This window comes from Prunus persica, chromosome G8 (genome assembly GCF_000346465.2).
Source record: "Prunus persica cultivar Lovell chromosome G8, Prunus_persica_NCBIv2, whole genome shotgun sequence".
Taxonomy (NCBI): domain Eukaryota; kingdom Viridiplantae; phylum Streptophyta; class Magnoliopsida; order Rosales; family Rosaceae; genus Prunus; species Prunus persica.
Genome location: NC_034016.1, coordinates 4,760,607 through 4,780,543, shown reverse-complemented (window position 1 = coordinate 4,780,543; position 19,937 = coordinate 4,760,607). Strand labels below are relative to the sequence as shown.

Sequence of the window (19,937 nt, the reverse complement as noted above, 5' to 3'; positions counted from 1 at the left end):
AATGGGCAGAATGGGAACCTCTTCAGTCTGGAAGGGACATAAGTGGCTAGACTTAATGATTACTGAGCTGGAACTGCACTGTGGTACCTGTTTTGCCTTATCAGGGCTCTCCATAAATTTGTTGAGGTTTTCATATTTGATAAAAACTTGAACTCTGCTTGACTTGGCTTAAGCTGAACCGAATTTGTAACGAGAGAAATCTCGCTTTGAATTACTATTTCTCTGAAATTGAATTGAAGTTAGAGATTCTGGATTATAGCTGACTTGTTTCTTGTGGCTCAATGAGCTTTTGGTCGCTTCAGTGTTTTGAAGGCTTTTGAGATCAAGTGATCATTTTGAGTTTTTGTTTTTGATTGATTTTTTGGTTGTCCTTTAATACGTTCATCTCCTCTTACATTTATAGAAAATGCTAGGGTGGGTTTTTTAATCTTTAAAATGGGCGACAGATTTTCTAAAAAACAAGATCTTTTATTTTTTAAGTAAGAAAGAAAATAGAAGTTTATCTATTCTGGCAAGTAAACTGTCAACAGTCAGTTCTAAGGCAATCACTTCCCTGTTTTTCTTTAAAAGAAAACCTAATCCTTTCTTTTAATCTTTAATTGCTTTTTGCAAGAGTTCGAGACTGCTGGGATGGTTAGTTTGATTTTCCAGATGAACAACTCCATGCACCCTATTTATCTTTTTAGAAAATGTAGTCTGCTTATCCCTTGGGAACGATGCCTACCGAATTTTTCTGTATATAGAAAAGGATTTTGATCTTTTCTTTGTCTGTGGAAGATTGGAGAAATCTTTCTGCAAGAGTGCATTCATTAATTCCCTGTCAAATTCCTTTGTGACTAGTTGAAATTGCTGACTTTTCAAAGTCAGGTAGTCACATGGACTTCCTTGAGAATAGGTTTTTCCAGAAAAAATCTGTTGACTTGTTCCTGGGCTTTTTGAGAGAAATGAGAGGTTTTTTAGAGACTGGTCCCAATTCAATTCTTTTTTCACCGATCTGCTTAGTTGTAACTGCCATTTAATTTGGCATATTTTACAACTCTGCCATTTCGAAAAAGACGTGGACATCTGACGTGGATTGGTCTTTCCCTTTTTTGGTAATTAAAGCCCAGTCTTTTGTTCCTTTTTGTTTTGTGGGTCTTTCCCTGCGAAGATGGGCTGGTGCTTTTTTAGATTTCTTTTGGCCCAAACAAATGATCGATTCAATGAGGTAAATACCGAGTTGCTTAATTGTTTGGCATGTTTGAGTCCAGATGATTCATTTGTAGCTTTTGATAAACAAAAGTTACTTCACCTTGCTCAATTTTATCCTCAAGACTTTTCAGATAAGGATCTTTTGGCCCTTGAAGATAAACTTGAGCTTTATATTCATCATGTGCATTTGAGTAGTGATTTCTCTTAATTGAAAGGGATTAGTGAACTTTCAAAAAAAATGGTGGAGACAAGGATGCATCTAGCATTTAATTATGTGTATTTGCTTATTACATTAGCTTTAATTTTACCATTTGCAACAGCTTCAGTAGAGAGGGCATTTTCCGTCATGAATATTATTAAGGGTCACTTCGGAACAAAATGGGAGATGAGTGGTTGAATGATAGCTTGTTGGTTTATATTGAGAGAGATGTTTTTGCTTGTATTGAAAATGAAGCTATAATGCTACGTTTTCAAATTATGAAACCTCGTCGTGGACAATTGTAACTTGTAATATTGTTTTTGACATTAATTATGAATGAAAGTACTATCGTTTCATTTTCAATATTTTTTTTTCATCTTAAAAAATTATTGGGTAGTTTACACTATGACCCCATGAGTGGCAATTCCTGCATCCGCCACTGTCCACAAGCAGTTGATCCCCCACTTTCACATCTGCCAGCATAATATTACATCAAGTTTTACCATTTTAGATGAACTTGGTGCACCACGTGCTACAAAAGCCGTTCTCTCTGAGGTTAGCTTCAGTGATGGAGTCGACCTCAATAGAGCCCCAAAAAGGAAGTGCGGTTTTTGGTGACCAGAATGGAACACTCACGAGGTTGGGGAGGTTTAAAGAGAGGTGGGCGGAGTTGTGAAAGAAAAGAGAGAGAGCTTTGGAGGTGTTTCAGGGTCAAAATATTTTATGGTGTTTTATCAAAGGCAAAAGATTTCTGGATTTTGATTCAAAGTGCAAGATTTATGGGTTTTTATTAAGAGATTATGGAAGAGAGAGAAGGGTGGTCGAAATTGAGGAGGAAAGGTGTTGTCACCGGTGAGGTTAGTTGTGACCTAGGTGGATGGGTGAGGATGTTGTGCAGGTGGCTAACATGGGAGGGAGAGAAAGAGGGGGATTGGCAGCGCTGGGATGATGATGATGATCAAGATTGAATTGGAGTTCCAATTTTGCCTCTGCACACACGCAACACGTGCACTCAAAACTGATGGAATTAGGGGATGTGACTTAATTTGTTAACGACTGCAAATGAGATGACGAAATTTGAAAAATTGTAATTTCGGTGACATTTTGTTTTCCATCCTAACCCCAGTGACCAAAAATATTTTTAACCCTAAAAATGATGCACAAGGAAAGAAAATATGGCTTAGGCCAAATCGGCCATTTTAAAGCGAAATCAATCCAATCTGGACTATGCCCACCCTTATTTTTATCTACTACAAAATCAGATCCAAAAAATAATTTTATCAAAGCATTCGTAATGGACTTCCTAAACCACATTTTTAGATAAAATTTAGAAAGGAAGTGAGAAAACCTACCTCTAATTATGCTCCTTATTTAGCTTTTAAATAAGAAGACCTCTAAGAGCTTCTAAATCTGAGGAGAGAGAATGGACTTTTAGTGACTATCTATAATTTAATACTGTCTCATTTAATGAATATTTTAAATCTTTAATGAATATTTTAAATTTTAAATTAATATTACTTATATTTTATACAATTTTTTTATAATAGAGATAAATCATTTATATTGAATTAAAAAATAAATTTTAACTAAAAAATAGATATTACGTGAACATATTTTCAGGACTTCGTGCGCAAGCTAATGGCCAGAATTAATTAACTGAAGCAACAAAAAAAGTGGGCCTCACAAGTATCAAAGCTTGGGGATCCTGGCGGTCCTTGCAGAACTCAAAATTACTGCCTACGCGACACCACAGAAATCATACGTGGCCTAAAAGTATTTTAAAGCCAGGATTATAAAAAAATTCCTTAAAAAAAGAAAAAAAAAAGGAGGTATAAAAAGAGAATGACGGGAAAAAGAGAGAAAATTCAATCATTAATTTTCTTGTCTCCCAAACAAGATCACAGAACCCTTTTTATCGTGTTTAATTTTTTGGAATCTCACAACTGTCACCGGAAAAGAGTTTCGCATTGCTGTGCGCCAAACAGGGCCTTAGATCTGAATGAGAACCCACATTCTCTGTAAGTCGTAGCAATTTCTTCTGCTGAATTGTTTCTGAAAACATTCATTTCATTACATTTCAATGTCTTTATGTTTTTGTTTTGTCTAGTCTTCTAGGAATACTATTTTCCTGCTCTGTTTGGTTTTCCGAGAAAATTTGAAAATTGTGAAAATAGTAACTTCTGCATTCTTGATTGATTATTATGAAATCATGTTGGTTTGACTGAAACCGCTCCTGATTCAGAAACAATGAGAAACTCTGGCATTTAGTTATTCTTCCTTCGTTTCCTTTTCAGGGTTCAGAGAATGTGCATTCGAATTCTAGATCTTCAACTGTAAATGTAGTGGATTTTGTTTGGGAGTAATATATGATATAAGCTTGAATTGGATTTGACTTGCGAAAGAAAAAGAAAAAGAAAACAGAAAAAAGATGGTGTTTTGGGAAGGATATGTGAGTGATGAGGCAATGGGGACCTTTGCCCCAATTTTGGTTTACTGGTTGTATGCGGGGTTATACCAGTTGTTGCCGCCTTTGGACAATTACCGCTTGCATACAAGAAGAGAAGAAGATGATAAGAACTCGGTTCCGCTTCCCTCCGTTGTTAAAGGTGTTTTGCTTCAACAGCTTGTCCAGGCCACCGTTGCTCAGGGCCTCTTCTTGGTCAGTTACTTCAACTTGTCATTATATCAATTTATGGAAATTTATGCCCAATGTACTTCATTTTCATGCATTCTCGTGTGTATATAAATAAATTGTGTACATATGCCTACCTAATTATTGAAATCTGTATCAAGTGACCGTTCTTGAGAATAAGACATGACTCAGTTGGAGGCTTTTTGAGAAATTGCCTTTAGATACACTGACGTAGAAAGTTGCTCAGAGAGATCTCTATTCATTGTATTTTTGCTTTCATAAATTTTTTTTTTTGGGTCTACCTTGTGTATGCTGGTCAAACTTTTTGGCCTCAATAAATTGAGGGCATCTTCTTTATTTAACCAAACAATTTATGTAGGTTTGTCTTTCATTGTCATATTTTTATTTATTTTTCCTCAAAAGAGTCCTAGAAATGTTCTCAACTCTGTAAACACAACCTACCTTACTTGAAGTGTTCTGAAGGCCTGACGATGTCCTGATCTTGTGTTCACTGTCTTGGTTCCATCTCGACTCTGGCTTTAGTCTTAATGCTCTTTGAGTCTCCAAGTGCCCCACTCATGTGATGTCTTTGAATAAGTACTTGACAGAATAGGTTCTTTTCGACAAAATAAATAAACCTTTGACAATAGGTTGCTCTAAACACTAACTGCATTACATACCTGCCAAATGATACTACTGAGGAGACCTGTTAATTCTACAATTTCAGTGGTTAACTTGGAAGAGAAGCATAACAAAGTTGAGTAAGGTCTGAAAGGTTGTTCCTTTGGATTCTCCATAACATGCATTCATGTGAGACGTTCTTTCAATTCATAACAGTTCCTAGTTCAAGTCAAATTAATGTACAAATTTATCTTAGCATGCTCATGACTAACTTGGAAATTTTAAGTCGTCATTTGTCTCATCTACCTTCAATCCTGTTTGCTTCTTTTTTTGTTCTGCCACACAGAAGGCTGGCATGTTCATAGTTTTGCATCATGTTGTCAGTGTCACATAATCATCTTTTACTGAATACCCACCTTCTGGCCCAAACAAAAGAAAGAAATAAAATTGAACAAAAAAAGCAAGGTTTTTTACCTAAACGCCTAGTGAAGAGAGAGAGAGAGAGAGAGAGAGAGAGAGAGAGAGGGGGGGGGCTGGTGTTGTAAATTAAAAGGCTTCCTAGGAAGATCACCAAAATCTAGGTGGTTCCAGATTCAACTGTATGCAATGCAGTGACCAAAAATGAAAAAAAGAATGTGTTAATTCTGTTGGGCATATAATTTATACTCGTAGCAGCAGTTTCTCTCAATAATTGTTCAGCCTGACCTAGTTGATCGTATTGGTTGCCATCACTAAGCTTTATCGTACACTACTGAAGTGATTTTGTGTAGTTGTACTTTTAAGCAAATGGTTGTAGTATGTGATGCTCTGTTATGTATTCAATTGCATGTGCCTGTAGGGTGTAGGCATCCTGGACATCTAGCTTGTTTGCCGCTTTGCTGATCCCATAAAAGTGTCAAGCTTTTCTGCAGTTAACTATAATCCTTTAGGCCTTGCAACCTAATGTATTGACTCTTTATGCGCTTTGCTACATTGCGATATTCGTAAAAGTAAACACATGATGCTGTTTAAGATATATCAGATTCTAGGTTATTGAATAATAAAGTTACTGCACACCATATTTTGGAATTTTGTTTGTTATTTATGAAGTCATAGTTTGATTTGCTTAAGAATTGAGATACAGCAGTGCATGTCAGGTTGAGTATGACCGTTGCATCAAAGCAGATACTCGAAAAATTTATTTTCTTCCCTCTTTCCCCCTTTTAATATATTGATTGGGCAGAACAGGTGCTGCACTTTCCCCAACTGACAAGGATTTGACCAGAAGTTGTGAACAGAGAGCTTAGGGTCTAACCTAGTCCTGTTTTCAAAGGGATAGATTCTATAGGTTGTTTTTCTAGCCTTTTTAAGATGGAGTTACTTTAGGCACCATTGTCTTAGATCAATTGCTTCCCTTTCTTATGGTTCAACCCTAAAGCAGACAGTCAAGCGCTATGAGATTTGTAGTTAGAATTGTCATAGATTAAATTGAATAGATGGTTTTCCTTAGTTAGTTAATAAGAAGGAATCTAAACTAATTGTTTTAGCAATGATCAAACGGGAAAAAAAAGGGTTCTGTTATATGAACATTTGGCATTTTCTGTTGCAAATAAAAGACAATTTATGTCAAAGAGGTTCAAAAAAAAATTTGGGTTGTTAGCATGATATACATTGTTGGCCCATTCCCTAATAGCTTAAGCTTTTGGTCTCTAGTGGTTGTCTATCATCATATGAATGCTCTTGTTGCAGGAGCTTCTGGGTTGGAACCTAATCTCAACCACCCACTTCTTTGTGGTTTGGAGGGTAGGGCTGCATCTATTTTTTTTTTCCCTCTTTGTCTTTGTATGTATCAAAAGCTCAGAGTACTGGTTGCGGGACGTATTGGGTTCAAAACCTCTAATCCTAATTCCCCACTTCCTTCTTGTTTGCAAGGTGCATGGTGGGATGCGCCTATAAGTTTCTTCACTGTCTCCATTTCTTTGCCTCTCCACATGCAAGATGGGGTTGGGGTGGTAGTGTGATCTATAGTGATGGCCCATTCCCTAAAAGTCTATGCTCTTGGGTTCTAGTTAGGAATTTTGGATTCAAATTCCCAGCCTAAAATCGTGCACACAAAATTCTGGATTAACGTGTTCGTGATGAATCTATTATTTAGATTTGTTACTGAATTGAATTAAGAGGATTTACATGTGCATAAAATAAATTGTGGATACAACAATTTTGTTTTAGAATTATTTCGTATACTTTACTTTACCCCAACTGTGCTACACCCACGAGCGGAGTCTCTTTCGATCGCTCACACTTAAGCAGTCTCACTCTTTCTCAATAGAGAACCCTAATTACATCCAGAAAAACTCAAATAACTCAAACTCATAAAGTTTTTCTCTTAGTCTATTTCAAATTTAGAAGAGGCAAAATACTCAAAAGGTTGAATGATCACATGCATAAGGCCAAGACCCTAGTAAGTATATAAAGGCTCTATAAATTCCCATGTTACAGTTGGAAAAGGAAGCGAAATCCCAATTAGAAACCAAAACCAATTATAACTAGGAAACATACTAAAAGGAAAGTTACTGAAAAAGTGATTCTCTCTTAATTGAGACCACAAGGAACCATGCTAGTGGTTGTCTAATATGGTATCGGAGTCGATGCTCTTTAACAAGGGAAAATCCCATTGCTGCCATATTTGTCCAACAAACTTCAAGTCTGCTATGAATACCCAATTAAATGTTATCAATCTGATATTCAGGATGATAAGTTCAGGGATAAGAAGCATTCTTTATTCTCTTTTCTCTCATCTGTAGGAAATTATGCATTTTGTGCATTGATTTATCAAAATTATCAGTGTTTCTTTTTAATAAACTATACGGATGGTTGTTTTCTTCAAGAAAAATCATTACCTCCTCGAACATAATCTGATTGCTTCTGCCTTTCTTTTGAGCAATGCAAACTTGTTCACGTGAGGTAATAGCATTTTTATATAGTAGAATTTTCAAGTTATTTCTTCTACAGTGTAATTTTCAATAACACGTAATTATAATTATTAGGAATAGCATGTTGATGAAATTTTGTAAAACCCACTTGCTTACTTTCCAATTAAGGAACTAATAATTTTTTTATTTTTTTATTTATGTTCTGCTTGCTAACTATGCTTTTGATGACCATAAAGCTGTTCAACATAGCTAATACGGAAGTTACCTGCAGCACATGTAACTTAGATCATGGGATCTCTTAGCATATGGTGTGACCTAAATCTTAACTTCTTAACCTCAGATCGGGTTGGGAATTTACTGGGTAATTTTGGGGTTGTATAGTCAGGTCTAATGTTTGAGAAGAAATCATATTTCCTTATGTTGTTTAGGGTGAAAAGGCCATTGTGTAGATGACTTGATGTTCTTTATTTATACGTATCTTAGATGGCTTTCTTTGCTTGTTTTTTTGGCCCTTTTGGTTTATCAGTTGAAGAGTTTTGAACTTCAAATTATGTATATGTCAATCTTGTTAATCTGCTAAAGATTTGAATTGAATGCCTTGGTTGGTTGTTTGGTTGATTCCATAGCTTTACTATCTTACGTGAGGTGTATGGTTTACCTGCTGTATAATTTGGACTAGTGATGTAACTTAGGCAGTTAGGCATTAACCAATTGATATTTTGTAATGATTTGTGACTCATGGTAGGACTTTATTCTTAGGTAGTATTTGGTTCATTGGAATCAATGAAACTGAAATGAAGTAAATATTCCTAGTCCATTGTTTTGTTGGGAAAAAGAAAATAAAGGAATGGACAATCTAGGATGTCAATTTCCCCAAAATGATGGATAAGACCAGTTACATTCCTTAGCAATTTTCTATGCTTCCTACTTTTCCTCCAACTCTCTCAATATTCCATTCTTGTTTTCATTTCATTTCAACATTTCGTAGTGAACTGTTACTCTTATGTGTCAAATTTGGAAGGTCCTTTGTATCAACTATTTTTATGACTAATAAGTTCATGGCTTTTTGCTACAGTTGACCTCAAAGGCAAATAGCTTGGGGATCACAGTTCAGCCCTCGATACCTGTCCAGATTGTGCAGATTGTTATCGCAATGCTAGTCATGGACACGTGGCAGTACTTTGTGCACCGCTACATGCATCAGAACAAGTTTTTGTACCGCCATGTTCATTCTCAGCACCACAAACTTGTTGTTCCATATGCCATTGGAGCCCTTTATAATCACCCCCTTGAGGGTCTCTTGCTCGACACTTTCGGTGGGGCCATCTCTTTTCTAGTCTCAGGGATGACGGCACGGACGGCGGTTATATTCTTCTGCTTTGCAGTGATTAAAACTGTTGATGATCACTGTGGACTTTGGTTGCCCGGTAATATCTTCCATATTTTATTCCAGAACAATACTGCTTATCATGACATACATCATCAACTTCAAGGCTTGAAGTACAACTATTCTCAGCCGTTCTTCCCTCTATGGGATAAACTTTTTGGGACCTACATGCCTTATAATCTTGTGAAGAGACCTGAAGGGGGTTTAGAAGCAAGGGCAGTGAAGGCAATGAAAGACTATTTGAATCACAACAATCTGTCAGTTAACTAATTCAAGCTCACTTCACGCAGGGAAATTATTTTGCTGAGGTTTTGTCATCCTTGGGAATCTGGATTAGAATTGTTATATCAAGTCTATGTTCTAGGTTCTAGCAGGAGGGTTTTGTGGTTCGAGTTAGTCCTTTTTTGGCTGTGGCAATATTTTGTCTTTGCTTGGTTGTGTTAATTCCACCAACCTGCCTTATTCATTGTAATTGTGAGATTCTCAGCTGTCTAATTTGTAGCATATTTGTTCATGGTTATGCAACAGTAGTTTTAAGGCAATTATTCAGCCTGTCAAAGATTGATGTACTTGGATTTGTATGTGGTGTGAGAAGTTCAGATTTTTTTTTTTTTTTAATAACAGAGTTGAACTAACACTGAAGATTAGTGTGATTATAGAATTCGTATATTTTTCAGAAATTACACTTTGCACATACCACAACAGCACCCTGTGGGTCTTAATTTTAAACAGCACCCTGTGGGTCTTAATTTTAAACAGCACCACGGGATAGATAGTAATGCTCTATTTTCATACAATTTGACTGTGTTATGTTACCAGCCAGTTTAACTTAGTAACCGGTTGGCGCTTGAATGCTCTTCTAAGTACAAATTACACATGAAGCTACGGTTCTTCTTTTCAGTACTCTAATCAACCATATATCCAGTTACTAGTTTTTTGGATTATATACAAGATGAATGCATTTCAAAATGTTTATTTTGGCTGATGTGCGTGGACAGATTTCTGCATTGGAAGAAACACGAAAGAGATGCTTGCACTGTACCTGTATCTGCAGATTTTATTTTTCAAATCATCTGTGTTTTCCTTTAAAAGGATAAATACATAACGAAATTGATCAACAACACTTTCTGTAGATCCATCAGAGAGGCTTCAAACCCTTTAATTTCATTCTCCTTCCGATGTTAGAACAAATGAATGTCACCAATAATCTCTGCAGGAACAACATCCTTCTTTAAATCTGTGAAACCGGGCTCGATCCCTCACAATTATTTCCCTATTATAAATCTTTGAAATAAGTTTGATCACAGCATGACAATCATCACATATTCTTAGGTTCTTAATCACCTGAATTGGTGTCCCCTCACTGGTACTAATCAAACCAAAAGCCACAGCCAACTTCTCACAATGATAACTCAATGCATTTTCTTTCTCCTCCTCCCCTATATCATGCAGCACATTATTAGTCTTGGCCACATATCCATAGGCTTTGACGCTCAACATAATCTCGTCTAGCTTTGCATAAATCTCACGCCATTTAACATGGCTTTGATCACCATTCACAAACTTGTGTATCACACCGTCCACTTCTATGTAACCGAAACCTGGTATCTTCTTCACATCCCTTCTCTTCATCGCCTCCCTCACCCTGCCTACGTCGTCCCATCTCTCATGAGCCGCGTAAACATTTGATAACAACACAAAATCACCACAACCCTTAGACCCCATCTCAACTAGTTTCCGTGATGCCATTTCTGCCATTTCCACATTCCCATAAGTCTTGCTAGCACCAAGTAAAGTCTGCCAAAGCACCACATCAGCAAACATAGGCATAGAATCTATAATCTGGTAAGCCTCTTGAAGCCGCCCCGCTCGTCCCAACAAATCGACCACAGTACCATAATGCTTAACATTAGGGGACACCCCTTGCACCTCCATTGAATTAAATAACCTAACCCCATCTTCCACCAGTCCTGCATGATTGCACGCACAGAGAGCAGCAAGATACGACACTGCATCAGGGCACACCCCACTTTTAGCCATCTCCCCAAAAAGCTCAAGCGCTTTACCACCATCGCCATGCATAGCAAACGCCATTATCATCGTATTCCACGTTATCAAATTCTTCCCACATTTCATATTCTTAAACACCCAATATGCTTTATCCACAAAGCCGCATTTGGCATACATATCAATAACCGCATTGCACACAATGACGTGCATATCAAGCTTCTCCTCCATTATATAGACATGTATTTTCTCTCCTCCTTTCACTCCACCCAATTGCGAACAGGCCGAGAGCGCACCCAGGACCGTGACTTCATTGGGCTTCAAACCCTCTTCTTCGCTCATTCTTTTAAACAGAGCTATAGCTTCAGTGGGCCGACTCCCCTGAGCCAACCCAGCAATTAAAGCATTCCAAGAAGCTATATCCCTCTCACTCATTTCATCGAACACCTTCTGTGCAAAACCCAGGTCGCCGACTTTAGCATACACGTCTAGCAAAGTGGTTTGCAGCAACACGTCGACCCCAAACCCAAACCGTACAATCTGAGAGTGAATCTGCATGGCCTCAGAGAAAGCCAATGCACGTGCGCACGCTTTCAAAGCGAAGGAGCACGTGAGGGCGTCGACCTTTTGGGAGGCTTTTGACATGGTCTTGTACCATGAGATGGCTTGGGTGGGTTGGAGGCTTTGGGCGAGGCCCCGAACGACGGCGTTCCATTGATTGGTTGAAGGCTTTCGCAGTTGGTGGAAGAGAGTTATGGCATGAGAGAGGTCGGCGATGGGGGAGAGGGCACAGAGCTCGATGAGTTTGGTGGTGAGGGAGGGGTAGAATTGGAATTTCCCACTTGTTAGGAGGTGGGATTGGAGCTGCTTGATGCGGGCGAGAGAGGTGCATTTCTGTAACAAGGACTCCAAATTGGCCATTCCATGCTCATTGCACCTGTTTTTCTTTTAAGCGCAATGCTGTTGAAAATAATAATAAATAATAATTTTAACTATATAAAACTCGTCAAACTTGGAGATCATTTCAAATTTGTATCCAAACCTGTAATACCCTACAAATTCATACAACGAAAAACTTACATGCAAGTCCCTCCATTAGTAAATCATTGGAGCATCCACAATGGTGGTTTGTGTAAATTTAAGAGTGTAAAGTCATTTTTACATTCACTTTACATTTCTGGAGATGTAAATGTGATTTTTGCTCTAATAAGAGCATTCACAATGGAAATGTGTAAATTTGGGGGTGTAAAGTCACTTTTACATTCCCTTTACACCTCCAAGGAATGTAAATGTAATTTTTGCTGAGGTTTATTTGATAAGTAAAATAAACAAGTTTAATCCTTTGTGTTTTTTTATTTGTTCATAGAGTTCCACCGTAAAACAAAAAAATATGCTGATTAGGGCCGGGCATACTATACTTAATTAAGCCGTCATTAACGATAAATAAATCAAAAGAAAAAGTAAGGCCATTCCATTTCGACAAAAGACCCACGCCCAAATTCCATAGCTTTGGGTCCGCTATCCCGATCATGATTTTCCTACCCCCAAAGGGAAAGGTCCTTCCAAAGGAATGTTGTTATGTTGCCTTGAACGGTGCACTAATCCTTTGAATCCGGTACCAATGGGTATCATACCCCCTAGAACAACGTTCTCTTTCAAACCTTTCAACCAATCGATACGACCCCGGAGGGTGGCTTTTGCTAAAACTCGAGCAGTTTCTTGAAAACTCGCTTCGGATATGAAACTTTGGGATAGTAATAGGGACAGCTATTCCATATATTTTGATATTGAAAATAAAAATTTTGAGATTGACAACGACCGTTCTTTTCTAAGTGAACTAACAAGCTCTTTTTATAGTTGTCAGACTTCTAGTTATATAAATAATGCACCTAAAAGTAACGATACTCGCCATGATCGTTACGTGTATGATACTAATTCTCATTATATTTGGAATAATCATATTAATAGTTGCATTGACAGTTATCTTTGTTCTCAAATTTGTATTGATAGTTATATTTTAAGCAATAGTGACAACTACAGTGACAGCTACATTTATAGTTACGGGGGAGATGTAAATATAAATATGTATATTTGATTTTCTTGTGTTAATTCGATTTTGTGTGTGTGTTAATATTTTGAAATTAAATTTGTGTGTGTTATATTTATTTTATTTTTCTAAACAAATAAACCTAAAAATATTGAAATTCGAATAAGTTATGAAGAGTGGTGATTTTTGTGAACAAAGGTTGTGCTTATATATAGAAAATTAGAAGAAGAAAAAAATTAGGCCTTTTTCGCATCAATTTCAAACAATTAGATGATTTTGGGGTTTGTATAGAAATTGTTTGGGCCTTTAGATTAATGATTTTGGGGTTTTTTAAAAATTAGAGCCATAGGATGTTTTATCTGTTGTAGCACCAATTCAAATGCCATTAAATCAAGTGCACTAAGGCACAAGTTGGGCCCTAACTAAGTTATGTTGGGCGACTGAAGTCGTATTTGCGAGTGTGGGGCTCGTAATTCCAAAAACTTTGCTACTCTTCTCTCTCCTCTCTCCTCCTTTATCAGTCATGGAACCAGCTTCTGGGATGTAAAAAAAGATGTAAACTTCCATCTTTTTTTGCATCTCAGCCTAAGAATGCAAATGTACAACCATTTACATACGACCATTGGAGTTGATTCTAGCTATAGGGGGTGTAAATATGATATACACCCCCTTTTACATGCGACCATTGTGAATGCTCCAAGGATGATGTAAATCGAAAGTTGTATATTCGATTTTTGTGTGTTAATTAAATGCAATTAAATATGAGCCATTGATTTTCAAAAATAAACAATTTGGGCCACTCATTTGGTGACCGTTAGAGGCTCTATTCAGCCAATTTGCACTTTGTCTTTCATGGGACCTGCTACTTTGCTTTTTATTGAGAGCATCATTCTACTTGCGCGTATAGGGAGAGTGGAATCACCTTTTCAAATGCTCTTCTCTCTCTTCTCTCCTCATTTCTTGTTTCTGGGGTCTGCAAAATGGGTGTAAAAATGGATATAAATTAGCATCTTTTTAGTAACTTTCGGTGGCAATATGTGTAAATTTAGCATACATCCACCTTTACACACTACCATTGTGGATGCTCTTAGGCATTGAAGTACCTACTTGACAAAAATGAATTTTCTTTTCTTGCAACGTTTTAGACCAAGTGTAGAAGTAAGGTCATCCCCAATGGGGGCTCTAAGGGGTGCATCACCACTTTTGGGCTCCAATAAATAGAAACCCATCCACACAAAAAAAAACCATCTCCAGTGGTCCAATTTTGAGGCCCTAAATGCTTGAGCCTCACCAGAGCTCAACCGGAATATAGGTACATGGTTGAAGCTCTTGAAACTTAGTAGGATCCGCATAAAAGGAAAAGCTACGAGCCCATGCGTGTTGTCGGTGACGCTCCTTGCGACTGTAGCATATCTACTCGCCCAAACAAAGGTTGCTAACCACTTTATTTATTTATTTTTAATAATTTGACCAGTGGCTACATGTAGGGGTATAAAAAGATCAGATTCGGATCACATACCTCAATTCAAATATGAAGTCATTTATAATCGGATTATTAGATTTAGATTGTATTCGGACTATCGGATTGTACCAATCAATCCATATCCATTAAGCATCGAATTCGGATCAGTCAGATTATTATCGGATTTATTTTGATATGTACAAAAAATCAAAATTTCATTAGTAGTCTCGTTCTTTTATTGTATTTATCTACTTTTTCTATCAACTTTTGATATTTTATCATAAAAATTAGTTTTAAGTCTATTCTTAGTGCATATAAAACTAAAATTACTCATTTACACATATCAAATATTAATATTAAGCATATAAAAATTAAATTGTACTTCATACTAAGTTGGATCGGATTGTAATCGGATTGTCAGATTGAGAAGTCCAATCCATCTCCTATTAATTACATCATATTTGAATCAAAATCTAATCCATTGACAACTCTAGCAACAAGCTCTCAACAGCTAGTTCCATTGTTTTTTTTTTGGTCAAGTGGGCCAACGGCTACAAGAGCTCAACGGCTAGTCTGAATTTTTGTTTTGTTTTTTATTTTTTTAGGTCTCATACCAATTCTTCCTATAAATGCCCACCAATTTTTTTATTATTATTTAAAATCTTGTCCAAATTTTGATTTTAAAAAAGAATAAGTTAACAAAAACAAAAAACAAAAAAAGCACATAAATCAAATTACATCATAAAAAAATATATAAAACCCAAGATATAGAGCTTCCCATTGTGAGAGAGATGGCTTTACAGCCCCAAAGATTCCATCAGAGTTCTAAATGAGGCTCTATCAACCTCTTTTAGAGTTCCAACCATTGGGGATGGCCTAACATGGCCTTTTGTCTGTGTGACTCACTAATTTTTTTGGGCCTTCTCTTTTAGTTTTGAACTTTTGTATTCGAAATCAAAGAATTGAATAACTTTTTACAATTAAAGACTAAATTTTTATTGCAGACACATGTTAGGCTAGTTGGTAAGGATAGCTTGGACTTTAATTATCTTTTTTGAAGATTATGGCAAGTTTACTAATCTGAAATTGGGTGATAAGAAATTGAATTAAGGAGAAGTTGGATTGAGGAGTCAGACTTCGGATTCACATTGAAGATGTTTTCTAACCTATCTAGAATTGGAGTATGAATCATATTGATTCCTACGAACTACTAACCCAAGTGTCTTTAGGCCTAAAGGGATTGAATTGTAACACCCCGACTCCAAATTTAATTCATATTTTAAATTATTTAAGTGAATTTACGAATTTACCCTTGGGGTAAGGGTACAGTGGTCATTTTCTTACCCGGAAAGTGTTTGGGAACATGACTGGTATTTTTAGGAAGATTGTACTGAGACGAATTCGTAGACACGCAGTAGGCTTAATTCGGAGTTGTAACGAAAAAGTTACGATCAAAACATCGACAATGGTAAAATCGTAAATATTTCAAGATTTGGGTTTAAAATATCTAAGTTCTCTCTCTCTCTCTCTCTCTCTCTCTCTCTCTCTCTCTCTCCGCGGCTGAAACCCCCCTCCCCGATTCTATTTTTCGCCGGAATTTCAGACGGCAAGAACTTCGCCGTCCGACCTCCATTTCAGGTGCCGTTTCTTGCAAAAGCTTCCTCTCTTCCTCCTCTACCCAGACCACCCTCGGCAAACGGCTGTGGCAACGACGTGAAAAACCAGCCAAAACTGCCGATGTTACCGGCGACGTTTTCGGCCATCGCGAGCTGTGCCGTCGATTGGAATAGGTAGCTCTCCTCCCCTTTTAGCTATTTCCTAGGTTATGCGACGACAATGGCGACGGTGGTTGCCGGATCGAAGCCGTGAAGTTTCGGGGTTAAACAGTGAGTTTTCGACGCCGATTCCGGCCACTTGTCGTCCGAATTGGACTTGGGTGCAGTTTAATAAAGTGTTTCACTCATCGAGTAGAACCTGTAGCCGGGAGGGTGGCTTGTAATTTGGAGATTTTCCGGTGAAGCTTTATCGCTTTGGACACCCATGCTCTGCCAGCGCATGTGGCGGCTCGTGAGCACTATAGCAGAGGGGCATTATTGTCCCAATGCGATCTCCTGGTTGTCACGAATGTGTAGGATTTTGCGGATCTCAATTCGGACATCGTTTGACTATCGAACGGATTTTCGCATATTGTGCGTTCTCCGGGTTCGATAGGTTCTGACCATTGGATCGTTTCCCAATTAAAATATGTTGTTCTAGGTATTCCTGGGATCATGTAGGATTTCACGGATCATGAATCGGCGCCCCGGATGTTCCGATTCAATAACTTAAAGTTTGCGGTTTATAATAACCGTCTGATCGTGCGATCGTAAGCGATCTAACCGTCCGTTTTGGACCAAACTTGCGAGACGGGTATCTTAGGCCTTGTGAAACCTTTAGGAACTGTCGGATTGTAAAAAGGAGGTCGTGGGTCCCGTGGGCCAGGTTGACCCGAATTGGAAAGTTTGACCGCCGATATCCTAGTGTCTCCCGAAGTTGTTCCATCGTCCAAATTGGGTAGTTGGACCTTAGAATGTCTCATTCCTAGTACACTTACTAGAAACCTGGGAAATTAGGATATTTAATTCAAAGTACTCATTCGAAACACTTCGTATTAATCTCGTATACGTGTTCTGAAATAGGTACTCCGACCACGCATAAGCAGCTGGGACCCTCTTAGGGTCAAGCAACATGGAACTACTTGTGAGTGGACTTTGTTTTCAAATCTTATGCATGGTTTTATTGATGAAAGATTTATGCATAATGTTTTTAATGATTTATTGAATATATTATAGGGAGACTTTGGAAAAGCCCAAAGGAGAGAGAAAAAATTTAAAAGAAGCCAAAATGGACAAAATTATCCTTATTTATTTTTTGATTTCCTAAGGAATCCTTTACATTTGCATGTCTTTGGTTTGAAAGTTGAGAGGTTTTTCTGTCTTTTTTGAAAAAGCTTTGGCTTTTTCCAAAAGTGAAAGTTTTTTTATGGGTAAAACCTAAATTTACTTATATTATTTATTTTATATTCATGGGTTGAATTTGATGTTTTTATAGCGCTTTGGCATAGTTGGGTATTGAAAGTATATTTTATATGGATTTTGGGAAATATTATGCATGATGTTTTAAATGGTATTTTGGATATATTATTTATGCAATTGTTGAAAGTGATATTTTTATGAAGCATTGGAAATATATTTTGGGTTTTGACATATTTGAGTATCTTGAGTATGACTATATGGATTTTGAAAATTTCTATATATGTTTGGCTATGTGTAGGGTACTTGGGTTGTTGAGCTAAGATTGTGGAAAGTGATGAGTATAGAATGTTAGTTTGGAGTGCTATAAGCACTACCCTATGTACCTCCCCGGATTTTGAACTTGGATACGGAAACTTAAGATACTTGGAATTGTCGGAACCCGAGGCATCCTTGACGGGATGTTACTGTAGACCCTTGATTGGGTAGTCTGCGCACGTAGGACTAGTCACAGATGTACGGGTTTTGAGGCTATCGACGGTACGTGCTGGCTGAGAGTTGGTCCCCCAGTTGGACGGCTCGTTCCCTAGTCACATGGTGGATTGAGGACTCTTCTTGAGGACTCTGCCAGGGTGACTAGTCAAACAATCCCTCCCGGTACAACTAGGTGATGGTCATATTTATATTATATATATATCTCTTATATTATATATTTATATATATATATATTCATTCATTCTTGTTTTTCGGTGAGGATACTTCCTTGCTGGTTGTGCCAATAGGTATGCTTTCGAGAGTTTAGTTATGGGATTTATAAGTTTTGGATGGTGGGTTTTGTAAAGCGTTCTTTATGGATTTCGGACTTGGCATCTGGTATTGATTTGTTTTGATGTATATATTATATATATATATATACACTTGAGTATGATGGTTTTGAGATGCATGGGATTTCTTGCATGGTTTTCTAAACGATGGGGTTATATTACGTTGGTTTATACGGAACTGAATTTATTTTTGTCCACTCACAAATTCCTGTTTTGCGCCCCCCAGCCAGTAGTTGATTGAGCTCCGCAGCAGAGCCGGATTGTGTGCTTCCGAGCCTTGAGCCTTCGTAGGACTCTTCCTTCATGTTATTCCCTTTGAACTCTGTTTTGTAGAAATTGAAGTTCTTAGACATGCTCTGTTATCGCCCCTGTTAGGGTTTGATTTGTAAAGCCGGAGGCCTTTATTGTAAACTGCTAATTCGTTTTAAAGCATGCTGCTGGTTGGGATTATTTTGTATTTTTATGCAGGTTGAATTTTGTTGGATTTGTTCAATTTACAGGGGGGACTCTGCCAAAATTTTAGTAGAAAGTCTTGATTTTTAGTAAGTGGGCCCGGCATCGGGGTGATGTCGGAACAAAGACGGGATTCGCCCCGGTTTCTGGAAAATTCTGGGGCGGGTCCTGTCACTTAGACACTTCTATGAACTACTAAAGAGAGAGTAGAGATTTCTTTATACCTTTAAAGCATTACCTTGAGCAAAGCTCAAGGTTGATCACCCATGGAGGGCCTTCACCAAATGATTCTCCATAGGAACTAAAAACCTGAGATGCTTGCCACCCAAATATTTGGCCTCTAACTTCATACACACCAAAGGAAGAGGATGGAGGAGGAGATGAAGAACCACAAGGAGGTGGAGGTGCTAGTATCCCTCCTAGTGGTGGCCGACCATGGTAGAGGGGAGGGAAGAGCATGGTGTTGCCTCTTTAACCTCTCATCATCCAAAATCCTTGAGAAAGATGATGCCCATCTCTATCTATATATAGGCTAGGCATTTCAAGTTGGGTCACCCATGACCCATTTCACTTGAAATTACCCGTGTGGGTCATCAAGTGGGTCAAAACCATGTTGGCTTGAGTCAAAGTCAAAGTTCCTATTAGGAATAGAATTGTTCCTATTAAGAATAGAATTTATATTTTATCGGAGCAGAATAAACATATCAGTTTAAACCCAGATTACTTTTGAGTTGGTATCAGAGCAGGTTTGATCTGTCTTTACAATATCAAAACCCTAATCCTAAAAATACTTATTTATGTTGCACCTAGCCTATACACCTAAAACTGTGTCGCCTATACACCTAAGCCTGAGTCATCTCATATCACTTACTATCTTTGTCGCCACCTAATCTTTAGCAGCCGCCGCCATCTATCACCATGCCGGATATCATTGAATCTTCTTCTTTTACCCCTATTGTGATGGTTCCTATTGAATCTTCCACCAATCTACTTATGGGATTCGAATTGAATGGATCCAACTATGAGATATAGGCTTCGATGATCAAACTCCATGCTACTACACAAGGCAAATTAGGTTATCTAACTGGTGACACTGCTGCCCTTTATTCGCAGGACCTACAATATAGGAAGTGGAAAATTACTGATGCTACTATGAAAAGTTGGATGCTACGAACTATGAAACCCAATTTG

At 37.7% G+C, this 19,937-nt stretch overlaps 2 protein-coding genes across 2 annotated transcripts; one reads left to right on the top strand and one right to left on the bottom strand.

Annotated features, from left to right (window-relative positions):
• LOC18766179 (sphinganine C4-monooxygenase 1) lies at positions 3,043–9,554 on the top strand. The gene is made up of 3 exons (XM_020570597.1): positions 3,043–3,408; positions 3,685–4,049; positions 8,631–9,554. The coding sequence occupies exons 2-3, from the start codon at positions 3,819–3,821 to the stop codon at positions 9,210–9,212; spliced, it is 813 nt and encodes a 270-aa protein (XP_020426186.1). The 5' UTR covers positions 3,043–3,408; positions 3,685–3,818; the 3' UTR covers positions 9,213–9,554.
• LOC18768505 (pentatricopeptide repeat-containing protein At1g34160) lies at positions 9,950–11,914 on the bottom strand. The gene has a single exon (XM_007199210.2). It carries the CDS (start codon positions 11,868–11,870, stop codon positions 10,140–10,142), a length of 1,731 nt encoding a protein of 576 aa, XP_007199272.1. The 5' UTR covers positions 11,871–11,914; the 3' UTR covers positions 9,950–10,139.